Here is a 22,811-nt window from a genome sequence, read left to right as displayed (position 1 = left end):
TGTCCCAGAGATTTTGGTATGTTCTGTTCTCATTATCATTTGACTCTATAAATTTTTTGATTTCCTTCTTGATTTCTTCATTGACCCATTCATCATTTAGTAGTGTATTGTTTAGTTTCCATGATTTTGTGTATGCTCTATAGCCTTTCTTGCTACTGATTTGTAGTTTAATTCCATTGTGGTCAGATAGAATGCAAGGAATTATTTCAATTTTCCTGAATTTGTTAAGATTTGCTTTGTGTCCTAATATATGGTCTATTTAGAGAATGTTCCATGTGCTGCTGAAAAGAATGTATATTCTGCAGCCTTTGGATGAAATGTCCTGTATATATCTGTTAGGTCCATTCCTTCTATGACCTCATTTAGTCCAGATACCTCTCTGTTTATTTTTTCCTGGGATGACCTGTCAATTGATGAGAGTGGGGTGTTAAAGTCACCCACCACCACTGTGTTTGGTGTTATCTGTGACCTTAGTTCTAATAGTGTTTGTTTGATGAATTTGGGAGCCCTCATATTAGGTGCATATATGTTTAGGATTGTAATGTCCTCCTGTTGGAGTGTGCCCTTAATCAATATAAAGTGACCGTCCTTATCTTTCTTGACTAACATTGGACTGAAGTCTACCTTGTCAGATATTAGGATAGCAACTCCTACTTGTTTTCTAGGTCCATTTGCTTGAAACACCATTTTCCAACCTTTCACCCTAAGATAATGTCTATCCTTTGTAGAAAGGTGAGTTTCTTGGAGACAACAAATTGCAGGATCCTGCTTTTAACCCAGTCTGTAAACCTGTGTCTTTTCGTTGGGGCATTGAGGCCATTGATATTAAGAGATATTATTGAAAGGTGTGTATTTATGTTTGCCTTTTGTGTGTGTGTGTGTGTGTGGTTCTGTTTCTACCTTTGCTTTCTTGTGTTAACTAGTAATTGAGTACTGCTTGTTTTTTCTAGGTTCCTTGTATGTGTGTTTTTCCTTTTCTTCAGCATGGAGGAGTCTTTCATGTATTTTCTGTAGAGCTGGTTTTGTCTTCAAATACTCCCTTAACCTGCTTTTGTCATGGAATGTCCTTATTTCTCCATCTATTTGAATGGATAGCTTTGCAGGATAAAGTAACCTTGGTTGACAGTTGTTATCTTTCAGAAGTTGGAATACATCACTCCAAGCCCTTCTGGCTTTTAAAGTTTGTGTTGAATAATCTGCTGTAATCCTGATGGGCTTTCTCTCTAACTGATTTCAATATTTTTTCTTGGGTTTGTGTGTTTGGTAGTTTGATTATAATATGACGAGGAGAGGTTCTTTCCAGGTTTTGTCTGGCTGGGGTTCCAAAGGCTTCCTGTATCTGCATTGGCACCTCTTTCCCAATTTGGGGGAAGTTTTCTTCTGTGATTTTGTTGAAGACGCCTACTATGCCTTTGCAGTGGAATTCTTCTCCTTCTACTATGCCCTGAATTCTTATATTTGATCTTTTCATAGTGTCCTGAATACCTTGAAATTCCCATTCATACTTTTCTGTAAGTTTGTCTTTCTCTTTGTTGGACTGTATTAGATCTGCCACCTGGCCTTCTAGCTTAGATATTCTGTCTTCTCCTTCATCCATTCTACTGGTGAGATTTTCCACAGAGTTTTTTATTTCATTAACTGTGTTCTTCACTGCTAGAAATTCTGACTGGTTTTTCTTCATTATTTCTATTTCCTTATTTATGTCTTGTATTGCCTTCTTTATTTCATTAAATTGGTGTCCTGCGTCTTCTTTGATTCCTTTGATTTCCTCTTTAATTTCCTCTTTGATTTCCTCTTTGACTCCTTTGATTTATTCTTTGACTTCTTTGAACAGATTTACAATCATTTTTTTGAAATCTTTCTCAGGCATTTCCTCTAACTCATTCTCAGTGGAGGTAATTTCTGGTGCATTAATACTTTTAGGTGGGTTTATATTGTCTTGCTTTTTAGTGTTTCTTGTGCTATAATGTATTTATTTTTGCATCTTGGATTAAGTTAATGCTTTGATTTTCTAGCTAGCTGGGTATTCTTAGCTGTATCAATTGATCTGATGTTATATATCTTCAGGGTAGGAGCTTAAGGTGTTAATGTGGTTCTTCAGACTCTCAAAGGTGTTCCTAGGGGTTGAGTTTGCCAGCTATGGGAGTATTCAAGTAGGCTGAGTGGAATAAAATACAGGTAGATTCTAAAATTTAACTAAACACTGCACACATTTAATCAAAAACAGCACGGACTATTTATGTAAGAGTAGGTATTATAATAACCAGATCCTCTATCAACAAAGAGGTTAAGATTTCTGGTCTGTTGAGGGGATCCAAGTCAGCCTGTGACCAAGTGAGACCCTTCCCGGTGCTATCCCAGTTACCTTTTTGGATGATTCTGGTCTCAGTCAAGTTGCTGGCTGGGTCATTGGGCCATTGTTCTGATTTCTGGAGCTGGGCACTGGCTTTTCCTGCGGGGCAAACCGAGCCTGGCAACTGTGGCCCTGCAGATCAGCACCCCCACTGCTGGAACCACTACTGATGCTGCTGAAGCTGCCACTGCTGGATCTGCTGCTGCTGCTGTAGCTGCCACTGCTGCCTCTGAAGCTGATGCTGCTGGAAGCACCGCTGCTGCTGCTGAAGCTGCTGCTGCTGGATCTGCAGTTGCTGGGGCTGCTGTTGCTGCTGCCAGAACTGCTGATGCTGCTGCTGGACTCTGCTCCTTCTTGGGCCCCGCTGTTGGTTCAAGTTGGTGTGGCCGGGTCCCGGGACCGCTGCTCTGTTTGCTGGAGCTGGCCACTGGCCGTGAGGTAGGGGAGGGAGCTGATGCTGCTCTAGTTCTCTCGCTGTTCCACGTGTTCTACCTGTGATCTGCTCCTCCGTTGTTCACTGCTGCTCTCCCTTCACGTTTCTAGAGTTTGCGGAGAGCTCCGGTGTGAGTGGAAGCTCCCCTCACCTGGCTTTTCCTGCAGCTTGAACTAATCCTGGCAGCTTTCTGGTGCGCCACCACCGCTGCTGCGGTTGGCATACTTGCTGGGGCCGCTTTTGCCGCCTGTGAGGGCTCTGGATGCTCTGAATCTCTTCTATTTCTCTGCTGCCATTTCAATTTCCTATACACCGCCCTTTTTAGTAAAAGTGTGTATTTTGCTGAGTTTTTTTGGTCTTTTTCCCCTCTAGGCTGCTTTGGCATGGTGCCTATGCCGCCCTCTTAACCGGAAGTCTCCCAAACCTGGTTTTTTGAGAGCTGGTTCTTACCAGTGTGCTGTCATGGTGATGAGAAGCTAAGACACCACGAGTGCTCAATGCCAGCTGCTGCCAAGCCTCTGAGGTTTCCCTGCAGGTAACTCTCGTACATGCTATTGCCTTTGAGGATATGCTACGTAATGGTATCATCTGGCATCTTGAGACCTGCCCTGACTTCCCCATTTGGGCCATGCAGACAGTCGCTTGCACTCTGTGCAGCATCCCCTCCCTGTGCTCATATTAGTAGAGTTTGTGATGGAGGCTGGGAGAACCAGCAGGCTCTGAAGTATCCATCCATGTGATTCCATTTCTGAATTGTGGAGAAGGGATTCTGTGACTCGATATGGGTTTGAGCCATGGATTTCTTAGCTAGAGCCAAACACTATCGCAAGAAAAGATTTCTGTTGAAATGGCAATCCTTAATCTACAGCAAAGATGTTTTATGATATAGTAGACACTACAGCACAGATAAAGAAGGTTCTAGAAGTGCATATGGAATAAGTGGCTTACCTGGGCTTGGTCTGATCCTGTTTTACAATTCCAAAGCAGAAGAAGAATTTCCATCGACCATGGGCACAGTGGGGGCAAAGGGAATACCAAGGCAAAGGGAGCGGGTGGGGCGGCGCTAGAGAGAAAGACGGATCCTGCGCACTGTGAGACAGGGCGGAATGAAAAGTGAGTCCAGGAGCTTATCAGCAACCCAGAGACAAGGCTAGATGCTAACTGGTGAGTCAGTGGGAAGCAGCATCACAGACAGAGGTCAAAACCTTTACTGCTTCCACGCCGGCAGACACCTATTCACCTCAACCGCTGCTCTGCATAGCGAGGCCAGTGGCCATCCAGTTAATGGGCCACAGAGCGACAGCAAGCCCCAGAAGTGGTTGCCAAATGCACCCTGCTCTTATGTGGCTTGATGTTGCCTGTGGCATCTGTGGAAAAGAGCAGCTCTGGCCCTCTAATGGGCAGGAGAAAACAAATGAAAATTTTTACCCGTTAGGAACTAACTGTGGCTGACAGAACAAGGGCTGCGGTATACTCAGTGGAAGAGCGGACGCTTAGCATGCTCAAGGGCCTGTATTTAATCACTGCCACCACAAAGTAATTAAAAAATTAATAAACAAGAAAGCCATGAGGAGGGGCTGTAAGGCAGGAGGAGAAAGTCATGGGGAAAGGTGTTAAGGTGAGACTCGCACCGCCTGCAGGAGGCCAGACCCCCACAGGCCCCACTCCCATGTCAAACGGCCAGCATGAAAGCTGAGGGGTCATTCATGTTTTGAACTAAAAAGTTTAGCTATAAAATACTCCCTGGAATGTAGATCATGAATGGAAACACGGAAATATTTACAAACTGCTTATTATGACAGGATTTTCTTCCTCTAAAATCCTTATAATTCTCAGGAAAATGTGGGATTGATAAAATCATCCTGATTTTATAGGTGAGGAAACTCACTTTAGGAGCCTATGCCATTTTAATTTCACTAAAAATCAAGCAACTACACGCACATATATACACACTTACTTATAAAAAGAACTTTTATGGGCCTGCAGGGATGGCTTAGCGGTTAAGGCATTTGCCTGCAAAGCCAAAGAACCCAGGTTCGATTCCCCAGGACCCATGTAAGCCAGATGCACAAGGGGGTGCATGCATCTAGGGCTCATTTGCAGTGGCTGGAAGCCCTGCCATGCCCATTCCCTCTCTCTTTCTGTCAAATAAATAAATAAAATATTTTTTTAATATATATTTTTTAAAATTTATTTGAGAGCAACAAACACAGAGAGAAAGACAGATAGAGGGAGAGAGATAGAATGAGTGCGCCAGGGCTTCCAGCCTCTGCAAACGAACTCCAGACGCGTGCGCCCCCTTGTGCATCTGGCTAACGTGGGACCTGGGGAACCGAGCCACCCATTCTCTAAAAACAAAGTATATTTATGTATAAAATATATACTTATAAATATACATACATGCACACACATGCATGCACACAGACACACCCACACCCACACATATTAGAGGAATGGGGAATTGAAGAAGATCATGTTGAAGCCTTTAAGAAACCCTGGAAGCTAATTCAATGGAACAGGGTTGATATGTTGAAAACACATACAAAATTGACAATTTAGCTATACTAAGGGGAAAATTCAAAGACATAAAGTCAGAGAAGAAAACTGAGGCACTACAACTGATACCAAAGAAATAAAAAGGATTGTAAAAGACTTTACAATAACTCTCTGTGGTGTATGGGCATGCCAGGGTCTCTTACCACCACAAGCAAACACCACCAGATGTTTCCACCACCTTTTGCATCTGGTTTTACATGGTACTGGGGAATTAAACCCAGGCTGGCAGGATTTACGAGCAAGCACCTCTAATCGCTGAGCCATTTCCTCAACATACCATTGGGTTGTAAATTAGCACAGCCACTGTGGAAAAAAAAGGATGTGAGAGACCTAAAATATTAAAAATGGAGTTTATCATGTGATCTAAAAATCCCACTGCTGGGTATAGAGCCAAAGGATATGCAATTAAGTTTGTTCAACTAATTTGTACTCTTGTTCATTATAGCAATGTTATAAGAGCAAAGAAATGATGAGGAAGAAAATGAGCTTTACACACATTGAAATACTACTCAGCCATAAAGAGAAGGAACACCTACCATCAGTGACAACATGGGTGAATCTAGAAGATACAGAGAAATAATCCAGGCCAAGGAAGACAGAAACCCCATGGCTTCACTTATGAGTCTAATCAAAAAATGCTGATCCAAGGCTGGAGAAATGGCTTAGTGGCTAAGGTGCTTGCCTTCAAAGCCAGAGAACCCAGGTTTGATTTCCCAGAACCCACATAAGCCAGATACATGTGTGTATGGAGTTCGTTTACAGAGGCTGGAAGCCCTGGGGGTTCTCAAGCTCTATCTGCTGCCCCCTCAAAATAAATAAATATATATATATTTTAAATGCTGATCTCAGCCAGGTGTGGTGGCACATGCCTTTAATCCCAGCACTCTACAGGCAGAGCTAGGAGGATCATCCTGACTTCGAGATCACCCTGATACTACATAGTGAATTCCAGGTCAGCCTGGGCTAGTGAGAGGTCCTATCTAGAATAAACAGGAAGAACAAAGAAAAAAAGCTGATCTCTGGCTGGAGAGATGGCTGAGTTAGTGGTTAATATGCTTGCCTGCAAAGCCAAAGGACCCAAGTTCCATTCTCCAGGACCCACATAAGCCCGATGCACAAAGTAATACATGTGTCTGGAGTTTGTTTGCAGTGGCTAGAGGCTCTGGCATGCCCATTCTCTCTCTTTCTCTATCTGCCTCTCTCTTTCAAATAAATGATTTTTTAAAAAATTTTTTTAAAATGCTGACCTCTCGGGAGGCAGACGTAGGAGGATTGCTGTGAGCTCGAGGCCACCCTGAGACTACATAGTGAATTCCAGGTCAGTATGGGCTAGAGTGAGACCCTACCTTGAGAAACCAAAAAAAAATAAAAAAAAAAATAAAAAGGGCTGACCTCATAAACAGACCAAGTTATAAGAGGTTGGGGTATTTGGCTGAGATGGAGAAATGTTGGCCAAAGGATATACCATTAGCCCTTAGACAGACAGAAGGAAAAGCATCACAAGATCTACTGTACAAATGAGGACTAGAGTTACTCTTAATGTATCTTCTACTTGGAAAATGCTATGTTAAGCACTCTCCCCATAAAATGGTAACTGTGAAGTAACACACTTGTTAACCAGTTACATTTAGTGAGTCCATAAAGTTATCAAATATCAAATATCAAAGCATCATGGTGGACAAGATAAACATACAATTTTATCCATCAATTTAAAAATAACAGCTTGAAAAATGAGCTATGTAACACCTTTCCCTCAAAAGAGTAAAGACCTCATATTCTTAAATATTTTCTTCCTCAGCAAAGACAGAAATCAAGTCAGAGCATCCAACAGGCCCATGATAAAAGGGATTATTTCTTAATAAATAAATAAAATAAAAAATAAATAAAATAAATAAAAATAAAAATAAATAAAGGGATTATTTATTAATAAAGTAGAAGAGAGATATAGTGGCCAGCTCTTCTAAAAGTCACACAATTTGTGGGACATTTTTAAAAGTGCCTCAGGTAGAGTAAGAAAAAGAAGGAAGGAAGGAAGGGGGGAAAGAAAGAAAGAAAATGAAGAAACACTTCTAGAGTTTTCTAAAACTAAAGTAACAATGAAGTTTAAGAAGATGGAGGATCCTGACACTGCTCTCCTGAGTCCACAAAGGTGTGCACTAAGTGATCAAAATCCCTTCCAGTCTGTGACTGTCTGTGTGTACAGTCTTCTTGATATATACCTCAACTCCACATCTAGTCAGTTCCAGGATATGTAATAGATTAATTACTCATTTCCAAAGACCTTGCCTTGAGGATTCAAGAACTCTTTGGACCTGTTTTTGACAGAGCTAAGGTGAAATCAAGCCAAGGAGAAACAGTTTGAACATAATCAATGCTGTCATCAGAGAGGGAGAAGCCATCTCCGGTTTCATGAATCAAAGGAAACTCAAGTATATGTGAAGGTAAAACAACAGAGACCTGCAAGATGGCCCTCCTGAGATTTAGCAGTCAAAAAACTCAGTGGTTAAGAAGGAGAGCTGGGCTGGAGAGATGGCTTAGTGGTTAAGGCACTTGTCTGAGAAGACTAAGGACTCATGTTTGACTCTCCAGATCCCACGTTAGCCAGACGCACAAAGGTCACACATGACCACTAGGTGGCGCAAGTATCTGGAGTTCAATTCCAGTGGGTGAGGCTCTGGTGTGCCAATTCTCTTTTTCTCTCTGTGTCTCAAAAAAAAGAAAGAAAGAAGGAAGAGGAAAGAAACAGAGCTGGTCCTGGCTCTAGAGCACACTGAGTCTCTCATCCCAGGGCTGCCCTCCCAGGGCCCAGGATTATTGGAAAGCACCCCTTCTGGAAGCCCCTAGAGTCTAGCATCTTTTAGCCATCAGCTCCCACTTGGGAACTCCAGGACCCAGAAACCACCTTAGTCTCCTCAGGAACCTGGCCTGGCCAAGGACGACAACTCACGATTGTTGGGGAGAGCTGTTCCAACCATTCATCTCTAGCCACAACCCCAAACCTTCCTGACATCCAAGCGGATGTTGGTCCTGTTGAGAACTCGGATTACAGAGTGGAGAAAGTGGCAAGACGCCTCAGTAAGGAGACTGTTAGCCCAGCCCAGCTACATCCTTAGGCCAGGGCTCCTTGTGCTCTGAGCATAAATGTCCAGGCCACAGCTTCCAACCCTGACAAGACCATGAGAGGTGGCCAGCCAGGGGCTCCTTCCAGAATTTTGCCACCATATCCACTGTGCTACTTTTGTAATGAGACTGTTGAATAAAAGCATCACTTTTGCTGGAGGTAGTTGTATGCTCCTTAAATCCCAGCAGAGGTAGCTGTGAGCTCAAGAGCAGCCTGAGACTAGTAAATAGTAAATTCTAGGTCAGCCTGGGTTAGAGTGAGACCTTACTTCAAAAACAAAATAAAAAAGCCCATCACATTTGTGCAAAAATAGAGAATAAAGAAACACTGAATGGTATTTAAATGGCTGCCCACACCAGTGCTCCCGCCAGGACTTTGGCCCTCGTATTTAGGTCCTGCAAGGTGGTGGAGCGATCACATCTTGAAGAGGCCTTAATGTAGTTTCTAAGGAAGTGTGTTGTTCCAAGGAGTCCGACAGTTCCTCTCCCTGCCTCCCCCACACACCTGCTCCGCTGGCTTTTCCCACCGTGTCTGAGCAGCACAGGCCCTTCCCAGATGGGTCTGCCCTGTCTTGAATTTCTCAGCTTTCAAAAATGTGAATCAAAATAAACCACTTTTCCTTATAAATTACTCCATCTCAGGTGTTCTATTATAGAATCAGGGAGTGGGCTAAAAGAGTGGATGAATTTTGGGGTGTTTTGGTAAGAAGGGGCAGACTGTCAATTTAGTCCACTAAATATTTTTAAAGGCCAGGTGTGGTGGCATAGGCCTTTAATCCCAGCACCCTACAGGCAGAGGTAAGAGGATCTCTGTGAGTTCAAGGTCAGCCTGAGACTACATAATTAATTCCAAGACCCTACCTCGAAAAACCAAAAATAAATAAGATCTCAAATTTTAATGTTTCAGTTTTTAGAGAATTCTTAAGATTTTTTTTTTAAAGTAATGTAGTCCATTCTGATTTTGAACTTGAGATACTCCTGCATCAGAAAAACTACAGGTGTGTGCCCCTATACCTGAATGAAGAAATTTTTATTTTATTTTTATTTTTGAGACAGCAAATGCACGTGAGAAAGAATTAGCGTGCCAGAGCCTTAGCCATTGCTAGTGAACTCCAGACATGTGTGGTATCTGTGTGCTTGCACATCCCATGCATATATGTCACTTTGTGCATCTGGCTTACGTGGGTTCTGGGGAGTCGAACCTGGGTCCTTAGGCATCACAGACAAGCACCTTAGCTTCTAAGCCATCTCTCCAGCCCTGAATGAAGAATCTTAATAAAACAATTCAGAGGCTCAACCTTTTCTTTTCTGGTGGGTGGATTTGCAATACCTATCACGGCAACTTTTGTGTGATCATGGGATGCCACATGGATGCCTAGCTCCTCACCTGGGCTCCAGAAGTCCTGGTCCTGCTTCTCCCTCTGTGCTGTAAAGTGTCTGCTTTCTTCCCGAGACACATCAGCCTTGGAGACAGAGGTTCGCCATGCCTGGTCCCCAGTGTTCAGAGATGTGAGGCCCCCCGACTGCCAGGCCTGTGCCTCCTCCACGGAGTCTGCGCTCCGGAAGCTCAGGCACCTCATCCGGGACACGGAGCTCACCTCCTTCATTCTCATCAGGCGGTCGGGGTCTGCCCTCCTTGGGGGCGATGTCAGCTTCTCTTGTAAACTCTCAATCACTTTGGAAGGGCTCCGAAGCCTCTTTTCTGAGCCTGCCACACTTGAGGTCCTTTCTATGAAGTGGACCAGAGTGGCCCTGAAGGGTGGTTTTGCCCCTGCACCCTTTTCCTCAAAGGACTTGCACTCTGAAGGGCTGAGCTCGGGCTCAGGGGTGGTGGCTTGGCTGGAAGGAACCCCATCCACATCTGAGTGCGGTGGCACCGGGGGAGCTCTTTCCCCAACGAAGAGCGGACTCTCCGTCCAGCCACACTTTCTCCTGCCGTAGAAGGCGTCTGTGGTCACCATAGTGCCACCTGACGGCGCTGAGCTGGGCAGAGAGTCCTCCCTGGGTGGCTGTGGGCTGCAGGCACTTACACGGGGCTCAGGGGACGGGCTCTGTCCTGCTCTCCTGGCACCTGGCAGGAGGGACTCCACGGCCACCTCAATGCCCAGGATCCTCACGGCCCTCTCCTGCAGGGACTCACTTGGGGCGATTTCTGAAGCACTCCCTGCCCCGGAAGACTCTTCTAACTTACAGGCACTCTGCTCTTGCCCCTTCGCCAGTCCCAGAGACCGCAAGTCTGGTGCTGAGAGACCTCGATTTTTGTTGGCAAGGGACAGTGGGGCCACTGGGCTCCTCTCCTCCCTGCCGTCCACCTCTGGAGGGGCCCCTCTGCTCGGCTGCACAGCCCCTGAAGCATCACTGCCTTGGCTCAGTTCGCGACTTCCCCTCTGCTCAGCCAGATAGGACGGGGCCGTTGCTTTGGTGCTGTCTGGTCTCCACGCCGCCACCATCCTGCTCATGGGACCGGGGCTGACTGCGGGCTCAAACGCTCCATTTACAACCTGCCGCTCTTGCTGCTCCACCATCGGGCTTTGATCCACCTGCTGGAAAAACGTGACCCGGTGGTCTTCCGACGGCAAGGGGCCATGGGCACGTGGGTGGTGGGGCTGTGGCTCCTCCGTGCAGTTTTCTGACTTGCTTTGAAGTCTTACCGCCTGGAAGCCCGGGTCCCCCAGCTCCAGCACCCTCGGCCTTGGCCGCTGCTCGCCCCTCACGTCCTGGCTGGCTTCGTGGGAAGCCTGGGTTCTGGGGGTCGGGTGGGCACAGTTCTCCTGCTGCTCAGCCTCGCTCTCCTCGCTGCTGCTGCTGCGATGGTCTTCCTCCTCTTGCAGCTCCTTGTTGAAACTCTCTAACTGACTGATCAAGTCCCAGGGCCGCCGGCTAACTGGTTTCAAGAGGAACTGACCGAACAGCGGCTTGCTGTTGCACGGGCCTGCCGTCGGCTCCCCCTTCACCACCTCGGGCTTGGGCCCCTGTCTGTGGACATCCACACAGGGCTGGCCTGGGTCCCCCTTGGGCGCAGATGCTTGGTGTGTGGCTGAGGAAGTCCATGAAAAAGCACTGTTACTAGATGGGCTGAGGGATGTCTGGCCTCTGAGGTTAGGGCCGCTGGGCTTTTGTTTCTGGTCACCAGATGCCAACACCACATGCGGCTGAGCTTTGGGGGTGCTGAGGTCTAGGCATTTTGGGATGGGCGCTGCATTGCTCACGCCTCCTGGCTCCGGGGCAAGGAGGAACTGCGAGCTTCTGGAGTCTTCGGGGAAGCTGGTTTGGGTCTGCTGGTCTCTGTGCTGGTGGCCTGGCCATGATCCAGAAGACTGGAGCACCCTGTGTTTGGTGAGGTTCACGAACCTGAGGTCATGGGTTTGCTCATTGTCTCCTGGCTCCCCCAGATCCTGCCTCGGGAACTCCCTCCCCATGGCCAGGCTTCCTGTGAGGGCCTGCAGCTCCAGGTCCGTGCAGGACGCGCTCAGCAGACTCTGCTCCGGCAGCGCCGCGCTGTCCTCCAGCCCGGGCCTTCGGTCAGCCCTCGCTTTGAGGTCATTGTTGTTCCTGTCTGTAGCTGGCAGATGTGGCTCTGATTTCACTGGGATGGAAACCAAACAAAATATGGTCTCGCTGGTTTTTTTCTTTGAACTTTTCTTGGTCTGGATCCCAGTTTCAAACTTTCTGAGTTTGGTGTGGGCCGTGCAGGTGCTCTCGGCCCAGGAGTGCGGGGAGGAGGCGCCAGCTCCGCCATCCGCCCGCGGTCCCCTCCCGACGCCCTCGCCAGGCTGGCCCGGGAAGCCTCCGCTGTCTCTATCGCCAGGAACGTGACGCCTCAGCCACCGTGGGCTGGCATTGGCAAAGGCAGGGCCCCTCTCGCTGCCCGACGGGCCTGCCGGGTCCCGTGGGGGCAGCAGGGCCCCGTCACACTGCCTTCTCCCGGGGGCCGGCTCCAGAGCAGTCCTGAGACCCGAGTTGCAGGGCCTGTCATCCGATTTTGCTTCTTCACAGAAGCCGGGGGGCTGAGCTAGTCTGATATGTCGGATCCGTGGATCGTCGAAGGGGATGTACTCAACAGAGCCTTCATAGGCCGGCGTGGGGTGGGGGTGTGCAGGGAGCCCCCGGGGCGAAGAGCCTGGGCTGGCACCGTAGTGGCTTCCAGCTGCCAGGGAGCCTGAAGGAAGTGGGCAGCCGGGCATGACCTTCTCGGGCAGTTGCTGCTGCTGCTGCGGACTGTGGCCGCCGCTCCCAAGCCGCGGCGTGGGCTCTTCCAGGTAGGGGTTCGGAATGTGCTGCGGGGGTGATCTATATGAAGGCGGGGGCACGTACACCGGAGGCTCCAAGCCCGGCTCGGACGCTCCCGGCTCATGCCTGGGGTCGTCGGTTCTGGTCGGGAAGGAGCCACGCGGGTCCAGGTGCTGGCGATGCTCCTGAAAGTGGCCCTCTGCGGCCCTGGCCTGCTGGTGGTGGGACGCGTAGGATGGAGGCTTCAGGGGCTTCCCGAACTTGGGCTGGGGGAAAGGGCCCGAGGAGCCGCCTCTCTCAGGGTTCCGGCCAGGCTCGCAGCCCGGAGGGTACGGTGACATCTTGGCGATCTCTGGAAAATGCCCGTCGTGTAGTGGGAGGGGAATTTCTGTGCAACTCAGGCCCTCGGGGGAAAGAACTCGGGGCAAGGACCGGGACTTCTTCTTGTTCTGAGCGGTCAGCGCGCGTTCTCCTTGAACGAACAGGTGCAGATCCTGAAACAGCTTCTCGCCATCCCCGTCAGACATCTGCCTCCCTAACTGCCTCGGGTGCTTCCAACTCTCCAGGCCCACGTTCTGCCACTTGGCAGGACCTGGCGTCCTCGACTCGTCTTCCCAAACGGCCTTCTTCGTCACATGCTCTGTCCTTCCTGCGACTTCCCATGGGCCCTCCCTCACGTGGGCCGGCAGACTGTGGGCTTGGGCCATTCCTCTGACCTGCAGACCTTCCCGGCCCCTGGGACCCAGCGCGTCACTGCCTTCCTGCCCTCCTCTTCCCCAGTAGGTGTGGTTGCTACCAACCTGGGGCTGAGAGGACCATGCTAAGGCTGCTTGGTTGTAAAACCTACAAAGCAAACAGAGACACACAGATGTTACACACAGAAGTAACATGGCCCCCTCGTCTGCATCTGACTGGGTCACTGCCTTTGAAACACTGGTTCCCAACTATAAAAAAAGAAGAAAAAAAAAAAAAGTCAGATGATGAGAAAAGAAAGACTAATGGACAGAGGCAGGGGATATAATGGGGAGCAGAGTTTTGAAGGGGACAACGGGGGAGGGGAGGGAAATATCATGGTTTATTGTCTGTAAGTATCAACAAAAAAAGATTAGGGCTAGAGAAATGGCTTAGCGGTTAAGCACTTGCCTGTGAAGCCTAGGGACCCCAGTTCGAGGCTCAATTCCCCAGGCCCCACGTTAGCCAGCTGCACAAGGGGGTGCACACATCTGGAGTTTGTTTATAGTGACTGGAGGCCCTGGCACGCCCATTCTCTCCCTCCCCCTCCCCCCCCCGCCTCTTTCTCTCTGTCTCTCTCAAATAAATAAAAATAAACAAAAAAAAAAACCTTTTTTTTTAAAGTCCCACCAGTCATGGCAGGAAGACAGCCCCACTGATCTGTGACTGAGGGATGAGTGGTGGCCACAGGCCACCCACGGGAACAGGAGGGATGCTGGCTACGTTAGCAGCAACACGGGCCTTTTTAAAGCACCCAGAACAAGAGTGCACCCTCAAGCAGGCTCTCCTGGCGTGGCGCTGGGGCACTGGAAGCCCAGGCATCGCGCAGGCCCGACAGCCAGCTTTCTCAAGGAGGCTGCCCGTCACCGTGCTGCCCTCAGCGCGTGCCGGAGTCGCTGAGGGGAGCTGAGGTGCAGACTGCCACACCCCAGCCCAACCTCACACTCAGCGAGTTTCTGGGGGGCAGTGCTGCTGCGGGCCCTGGGATCTTGCTTTGCTGTTAACCACGACTGCACATTTGAATCCGGGCACCAGAACACCTGTCTCAGGGGACCCCGGGTGTTCCCAGTGCACACTGACAGAGCCTCATTTCTCTGCTGGTGACAGTCACTCAGTGGGCTAGTTTAGTACTTATGCACTACTGTCTGGTGACGTCTCAGTTAACCACAGACTGCGTGTAGGAAAGTGACTGTGTAAAGTTACACTGGTGATGTCACAGCTATCCCAACAGCATGTGCATTCGTGTGTTGGCGACAATGCTGGTGTAAATATGCCTTCTGCCCAGAGAGTCATAGAAGTGTAGCTCTTGCAATTGTGTACATTCCTAAGACTTGATAATAAAGACTGTACTGTTGATTTGTCTACTTACTGTCTTTTATTGTTACTGTGGCTATGAAAAAGAGTTTGCTCCTGTGGATACAGCTCAGTGGTAGAGCATTTCCTTAGCATGTGCAAGACCCTGGGTTTGATCCCCATTACTGGGGAAAGAAGAATAAAAGAGTTTGCGGAAAAACAATACAATGCATTTTGTGTTCATCGTGTCTCTTCACTGCACTGTGGCCATGCATCTCTCTCTCGTTAAGTGTCACATGTCTGTATACGCATGACCAGGTCTCTCCCTATGAAAGTTCAAATTCAGTATGCGCATTTTTAGATAGCGCTCTATGGGGGATCTTATCCTCGAGAAGTTTGGGAAGGACTGCCAGGACTGACCTTGAGATGGGGGAGGGGTTCCTTGCCACAGATTAGAATGTCCTTGGAAGCTTTTAAAAACTAGCAATACTCAGGGCCCATACCAGATCTATGAATGCAACTGGTTTGCTGAGAAGTCCACACCAGAATATTGCAGAATCTTCCCAAATGATGCCAGCATGCATCCAGAAGTTCCAATCATAGTTCTCAGGCAACGTAAGAAAGTGTCTTGGCCGGGCATGGTGGCGCACACCTTTAATCCCAGCACTCAGGAGGCAGAGGTGGGAGGATCGCTGAGAGTTCGAAACCACCCTGAGACTACGTAGTAAATTCCAGGTTAGCCTGAGCTAGAGTGAAACCCTACCTTGAAAAACAAACAAACAAACAAGTGTCTGAATAACACTATCATGGACATTAACAAGCTACCTGCAAATGAACAGAGACAGACCAGAGCAGAAAGGCCAGACAATTCTAAGTAAAGAATGGGCCATAGCAGAATAATCTTTTACTCCTAACACCATTAGGTTTTTGTAAATTAACAAAATAATAGATATTCATTGTTGAAAATCAATATTGGGAGAATAATTGAAAGCACCGAAACCAAAACTTGCTTCTGCTCTTCCTGTAGACTGTCGCTATAGCATGTGTCTTCCAGGCTATGAGTGTGAGAATGGAGGTTTTCAAAAAGCTAAAGTCCTAAGACCTGGGGCACAACAACAGGAAGCACTTGAATCGAGGTTTCTAGGTGCTTCCTGTATCTCTGTTCACTTAAGCTTCAGGGAAGAATGAGTGTCATTCTTATTGTTGTAATATATTTATTTATTTCCAAGAATAGAAAGAGAAAGAGGGCTGGAGAGATGGCTTAGCGGTTAAGCACTTGCCTGTGAAGCCTAAGGACCCTGGTTCAATGCTCGATTCCCCAGGACCCACATTAGCCAGATACATAAGGGGGTGCACGAGTCTGGAGTTCATTTTCAGTGGCTGCAGGCCCTGGCGCGCCCATTCTCTCTCTCTCTCTATCTGCCTCTTTATCTGTCGCTCTCAAATAAATAAATAAAAAGTAACAAAAAAATTTAAAAAAAGAAAGAAAGAATGGGTGTGCCAGAGCTTCTTGTTGCTACAAATGAACTCCAGATGAATGTACCACTTTGTGCATTTGGCCTTATGTGGGAATTGAATCTGGGCCATCAGGCTTTGCAAGCAATTGCTGAGTCATCCCTCCAGGCCTCCATTCCTATTTTTAAAAGAAGGAAACTGAGGCATATAAGTTTCTTTTTCTTCTTCTTTTTTTTAAATTTTCAGACATTTCTCACTGTACCCCAGGCTGACCTGGAATTCAGTATGTAGTCTCAGGATGGCCTGAAACTCCCTGTGATCCTCCTACCTTTGCCTCTCCAGTGCTGGGATTAAAAGCATTGCATCACCATGCCCAGCTGAAGTAACTTTATTTATTTATTATTTTTAAAAAATATTTTATCTTTTATGAGAGAAAAAGAGGTAGACCAGATGGATGGATGGATGATGGGGAGAGAAAGAGAATGGGCACACCAGGGCCTCTAGCCACTGCAAACAAACTCCAGATATATGTGCCACCTTGTGCATCTGGTATACATGGTCCTGGGAAATCAAACCATAGTCCTTTTGCTTGGCAGGCAAGCGCTTTAACTGCTAAGCCATCTGTCCAGCCCAGAAGTAATTTCTTAACACTGACATTCATTGGGCAGTTATGCAGGGTCATACATAGCCTGTGGCAAATAGGGAAACCAAGGCACAGACATGTCAAACAACTTTCCCAAACAGCACCATTGGTAAGAATTTGGAAAAAGGATTTGAACCTGTGAAGTGTAAACAGAAAGCCTACTAAATTAATCACTCGATTTTATTTTTGTTAATTATTATCTGGGTTGGTTTTGGTCATTGTTGCTTTTTAGCCAAGATCTTATGTGCCAGGACGTGTGACCACCTGCTTCTCCAGCCTCCTGAGGGCTGGGATGACAGGCTAGCAGCAACAAGCCGTCAGCTCTGCACTTTAGTTCTCCCACTGCAGTATAAATCCCTCCAGCCTCTGACTGAGTTGGATAAACAGTATTCCATAGTGTAAGCATGACGATCTTAACCACTGTACCAATGTGGAGCACAAACATGCACTCTGTGCTAACACTCTCGGAGAAAACTTTGCCACCTTGCACTTAACTCAGGCCTCAGACTGCTTAAAATAAACCTTTGGGAAAAGAATGACTAGACAATGGGACATGTTGTCAAGCTGACAGATAAGCCGGTCCAACTTATATTCCCTCCTGGCAGGCAGAAGACGGCGGGGCTTGCGGCACCTTTTCATCCCTCGTTAGATAAGTGAAATTAACTTCTCATTTTACTTTGCATTCCTTTGATTACTGGTAATATCAATTATGTTTAATATGCTTAAATGTCTTTGGACCACACTGTATAGCTTCAAAGGATCTCTCCCACTCAGTCTACTTTTCCCCTGGTGGTGCGGCAGAGAGAAGACTCCACTGGACTGGGAGGGGTTTCACAGCCACCAGTGCTATGGGCAGACTGAAGGCCTGGGAATGGACTGGGCTGAAGGGGAACCATGCCCAACTCACAGGCAGAATGCAGCTGCCTCTACTAATATATATATATATATTATATACATGCATATATATGTGTATATATACATATATATATGTATAGAGAGAGAGGGAGAGAGGGCATATATACATACATGCATATATATATATACACATATATATATATGCATATGTATATGTTATGATTACTATTGTTATCTTGGAATTCTTTGTCTTACAAGGTGAGGTTAACTTCTAAGCAACTGACTTGGCAGCCACCCGCAGCAAACTTTAGATATGGGTAGAAAATATTTTAAATCTTTTGAGGTCAATCACGTGCCACTGAGCAACAGTGCAGGCTGTCAACATTGAGCACGTGGGAGCCTACAATCTCTCAGTTATTCTCAAAATCATGATTTAAGGGCTGGATAGATGGCTTGGCAGTTAAAGGCACTTGTTTACATAGCCTGATGGCCAATTCTCCAGTACCCATATCGTGACTGCATCTGGAGTTCGTGTGTGCAGGGGCAGGAGGTCCTGGGTCACCCACACCCATGCACACACACACCCTACACACTCTTTTTCTCTCTTGAATAAATAATTTTTTAAGATATGTTTTCAGACATGGCTTAGCAGTTAAGGCATTTGCCTACAAAGCCAAAGGAGCCAGGTTCGATTCCCCAGGACCCACATTAACTAGATGCACAAGGGGCACACATGTCTGGAGTTCGTTTGCTGTGGCTAGAGGCCCTGGCATGCCTATTCTGTCTCCCTCTCCCTCCCTCTCTCTTTCTCTGTCAAATAAATAAAAATAAAATATATTTTTTAAAAAAGATATGTTTTCAACACAGGGTTTTAAGTGCTCTACAGAATACTGGTTGGGTTCACTAAGAACTTATCATTTTGTAAGCAGTTTCTAATGGCTTTCTTGTCCAAGTGGGCCAGCCTAGAAGCTTTCGGAGCTGCAGTTCTATATACCCTAGGGATTCCTGCCCAGCCACAGCATAAGAAGACCAGCAGAGGGTGATCCACTTAAGTCTCAGTACCCATGGCTACAGAGAGCATGCTATGTAGAAAATCCACTTAGGTCTCAGTACCCACAGGTGTAGGGGAACACGCTATGTAGAAAGGCCAAGTTCGCAGCAAGACGGAAACACACACAGCAACTTAATAAGATGTTTGCTGCACATCACAGACTTGTCTGGGAGAGAGTAAAATGAATCACAGGTAGTGAGGGGGTGGTGGACACCATGCATTTGAAATAACCTTCTTCTTTCCTCGGCCCCAAGAGGAAGGAGAGCAGACCCATTCCACCCCATTCTTACTCCTCATGGCACAAACATTGTCTGGAGTGGCTGACTGGAGGGAAGAAGCCGCCCACCGTGTGGCTCTACGTCACTTTCCCCATGATATCCTGGGTTCACAGTGTACATGTGTTGGGTTGAGGGAGGGAACTGAAACCCTACAGGAGAATTTGCACATGCTCATACTGCCCAGCTCATACAAAGAGGATGAGAGAGACATAAACAGGCAAAAACTCTGCTCTCTGCTCCACACAAAATGCTATCATCTCCACTCTGTCTGAATTTATCTTTTTTAAAAAATTATTTATTTATTTGAGAGAGAAAATGAATGGGCAGGCCAGGGCCTCCTGCCAATGCAAATGAACTCCAAATGCCACTTTGTGGATGCTGAAGAATTGAACCCAGGCCATCAAGCTTTATAAGCAAGTGCCTTTAAACTCTGAGCCATCTCTCCAGCCCTCTCATCTCAGTGACTAGGCATCTGGAGTTAAAATTTCTCCTGCTTGTGCAAGACACCAATATGCCATCTTAAGAAAAATACAGCACATCTAGAAAATCTCCAACAATTGGTTTAAGTTACAGTCTGTATGACATAGACAACTCTGAAACATTTCTGTGGCTAGCAGCACACACCTGTCACCTCGGCCCTTGGGAGAACCCAGAGTGCCGGGCCACGTGCACTACATAGAGAGAACCCCTCTCAGCAAAACAAACAAGAAACAATGAAAGCTAAAAGCCACTTCTTTAGCACCTATCTATCCTGTACCTAACATGAACCAGGCTCTGGCAGGCACCAGGAGACCCACATGGTGAGGGTTCTGGTACATTTCTCCTTCAGACAAGTCACCACATGCAGACGTTCTACGAGATCTAACAGCACCCCTTCCCACATCAATCAGCCACTGCCTCATATGGCTTCAAAGCTAGCAATATGTTGGCTAATGCTTTTGGAGAAAGAAGGTGAGATCTGTTTGTCTTTAAAAAATAAAGGCAATGATTTACATGTAGAAAATACCAACAATAGACGCTTTACATAAGCATGCTGGACCCGTTGATACAGGGTGGGGAAAAGATAAGGTGGCAGGGGAGTCTGGGAGCCCAGATCGCCCATGCTGACAAGCTGGCTGGGATAAGCAGCGTCTCTGTGCAGAATTCCCCAGAGAACTGGAGGGAGGCAGAAATCAGACATGCGGACAGCTCTGTGTGATATCATGGGGGAAAAAAAGAAAAGGGATGAGGCCAAAGAAAAAAAAAACAAAAAAAACTGGTCAAGTGTCTGGAAAACACTTGAAATATGAACATATGAAAAAAGTGTCTGAAGGAAATCTGCAATCAGAATATGATATAATTAAGAGAAAAATAGAAAAAATTTGTTAGTTCACATGAATCATTTTCAACCAAGGATGAAACACTTTCCTGTGTTTCCAGTGACAAAGATGAAATTCGGATCTTCTCACATGTGTGGCTGCCAAGGAGCCCCAGCCCCAGCCCTGCCTTTCTTTTCAAAAGACAACCTACTTTTGAGACTGGAGATACTGGAGGTGACACTTAACTGCCGTGTCACACACTCTGTTGTCGTATTCTCAGCAGATTCTGGGGTCGCGATGAGCTGCACCACTGGGCACAGGATGGACGTGGGGTCTCAGAGGCTAGGTCGACCTGTTGCCTTTCCTTCTCCCACAGCCTCTGTGAGATGTGACTCACCCGCACGGCAGTGAGCCCTCCCCATTCCACAAACACACCCTGAGCCTATCGTCCCATGGGCAGGCAGCCCCAGATCCAGTCAGCTGTCCTTCAACGTGGAGGTCAAGGTGAAGGGTGGAAGACCCCATCAAAGTCAAACGTGCCCTGGCTTTACGATTGCTTCCCGGCCCTGGAGTGGGTGGGCTGGCAGGTGCCTGCTGCTGGTCATCAACTGCACCCTGGGACGCCACGCTCTGGACCAGGGATGGCAGCATCTGCGGCCACCCTCCACCTTTCTGAGGGGCCAGCTATTCTCAACCAGCTGGACAGGGTCAGCATGGAGGTTGGTGGGATTCTCCTCCCAGGAGCAGCTCGCATGCTGCTGGCATGGCAGGGGATGTGGCGTCTCTTCAGAAGGACTTGCATTTGCCAGCCCCAGTGTTCGGTGCTTCACCAGCCTCTTTGATGGGGTCTGCCATCTTTCCCTGTGGAGTTTGCTCCAGTTGCTCTGTGGGTCAGAAGTCTGCGATTCCATTTCTCTCCATATCATGGAATATTCGCTGTACCGCACTGCAAACAGCCCTCTGACATGGGACAGTAAACAGGCTAATTTTGGAAAGAGGAAAACGAGGTCGAGAGACAATTTGAGACTGAAGCAGAGGGGTTAGCGTCAATTAAAGATCAACGGGACAAGACAGAGCTGTGGGAAAACATGACGGAGCAATGTCACACTGCGCGACCAGCTCAGACAGAACAAGAATGAAAGGTTGCATGGTCAGAGTTCTGATAGAAACCCACCCAAGCCTGCTCAGATGGTCAGCACACCATCATGCCTCCTTGTTACAATGTCACAAATCGCCTCAGATGAAAAACAGTGGAAGTTGATTGAAACAAAGTAACTACTATTTAGAATGTTATTTTTTGGTTATCTAAGATAAATATACAAAGTTTATAATGGGTCTAGAAGGAAAACATTTTTTGACTGGTCTCTGCTCCCTTTTGCAGGACCGTGGTTACTGGCACATAGGGCCTTGTCCAGCTGTGTTACGTGGGTTCAAGAGATTCAAACTTTGGTGGTTTCAGGCCCAAGAATAAAGCGCATTTAACTGCTGAGCCATCCTCTCCAGCATCAGCTATTAACTGGCCCCCTTTCTCTTACTGATTAAAACATGAAGGTCATACTGATGATTGTAAAGGGAAGGCAAGATGACACTCTGGAACCCTTCTTATTTCAGAGTGGCTTCCCACAAGGCCATGTGTCAATGTCCCTGGGCACATAAGTGCACCAGCAGTAGATCACCCTCTCCCTCTGCACGAGGAACGATCCCCGTACGCGTTCCAATGGACTGATGGACAGGCATCCTGACGTCCGCAGGAAGGCAGCATCTCCTCAGGGGGGCGGGGGGGGGGATGGCACACCAGTGCACTGGCTCCCCAGCTCAGCCACCGGCTGAAGACCCGTGGCCGAGAGGCCAGATCCCGCTCCCTCAAGGTCGTGAGTGTGACTCGAGAGTGCGGACCTGGCCGCCCAGTAGCAGCACCTGCACTTAGCACCAGTTAGGAGCCCCCTTCTGACTTACTCCTAGCTTTAGGAAGAAGGTAGTTAGATGGAAAACAAGGACACCGAGACAAAGCCATCTTTGCTAGGGCTGGAGACCTGTGAGCCTGCAGCTGTCCCCAAGGAGGGTTGATCCAGGGAACAGGACAGCCAAGGTGATGGCAAGAGCACAGGGTTCAAGGATGACACCCACGGGGAACAGCACCACCAGGAGCGTGTGCACTTCTGCCCTCGCTTGGGAAGGATGGCTTTGGTTCAGAGACCAAGTCCACAGGCCAAGTTCACAGCTGCCTAACTGTGTGTCTTCCGCAGTGTCCTTAATCTCTCTGCAGCTGGTGCCTTCCCTGAGAGGAAGAAGAGTCACCACCCTGCCTTTGGGAGTTTGTTGGGAGTGATTAAGCCAAACAGTACTGTTTAGCACAGTGTCTGACACATCAAAAGGTCTTTATTACTATTACAGCTATTACTAAGCAGACTACAGTCAATTCTCAGTGGACAGGTAAAACCAAACCTCCTTTCCTCGCATCACAAGGGACGGAGGAGGTGAGCACAGAGGAGAGCGGAGTGGAGTGGAGAGCTC

At 47.7% G+C, this 22,811-nt stretch overlaps 1 protein-coding gene across 2 annotated transcripts in view; it reads right to left on the bottom strand.

Annotated features, from left to right (window-relative positions):
• Nucleotides 1-22,811, bottom strand: part of Jcad (junctional cadherin 5 associated) — a 60,131-nt gene that overhangs the window by 9,488 nt on the left and 27,832 nt on the right. For both annotated transcript variants that reach the window (XM_045149480.1, XM_045149481.1), the window contains one exon: nt 9,850-13,535. In XM_045149480.1, the coding sequence (XP_045005415.1) occupies nt 9,850-13,535 (3,686 nt within the window). The remainder of the gene's footprint in view (nt 1-9,849; nt 13,536-22,811) is intronic.

The sequence above is a fragment of the Jaculus jaculus genome, chromosome 5 (assembly GCF_020740685.1).
Source record: "Jaculus jaculus isolate mJacJac1 chromosome 5, mJacJac1.mat.Y.cur, whole genome shotgun sequence".
In the NCBI taxonomy this organism is placed as follows: Eukaryota; Metazoa; Chordata; class Mammalia; order Rodentia; family Dipodidae; genus Jaculus; species Jaculus jaculus.
Note: the sequence above shows the minus strand (reverse complement) of the source record. Positions and strands in the feature narration are given on the sequence as shown.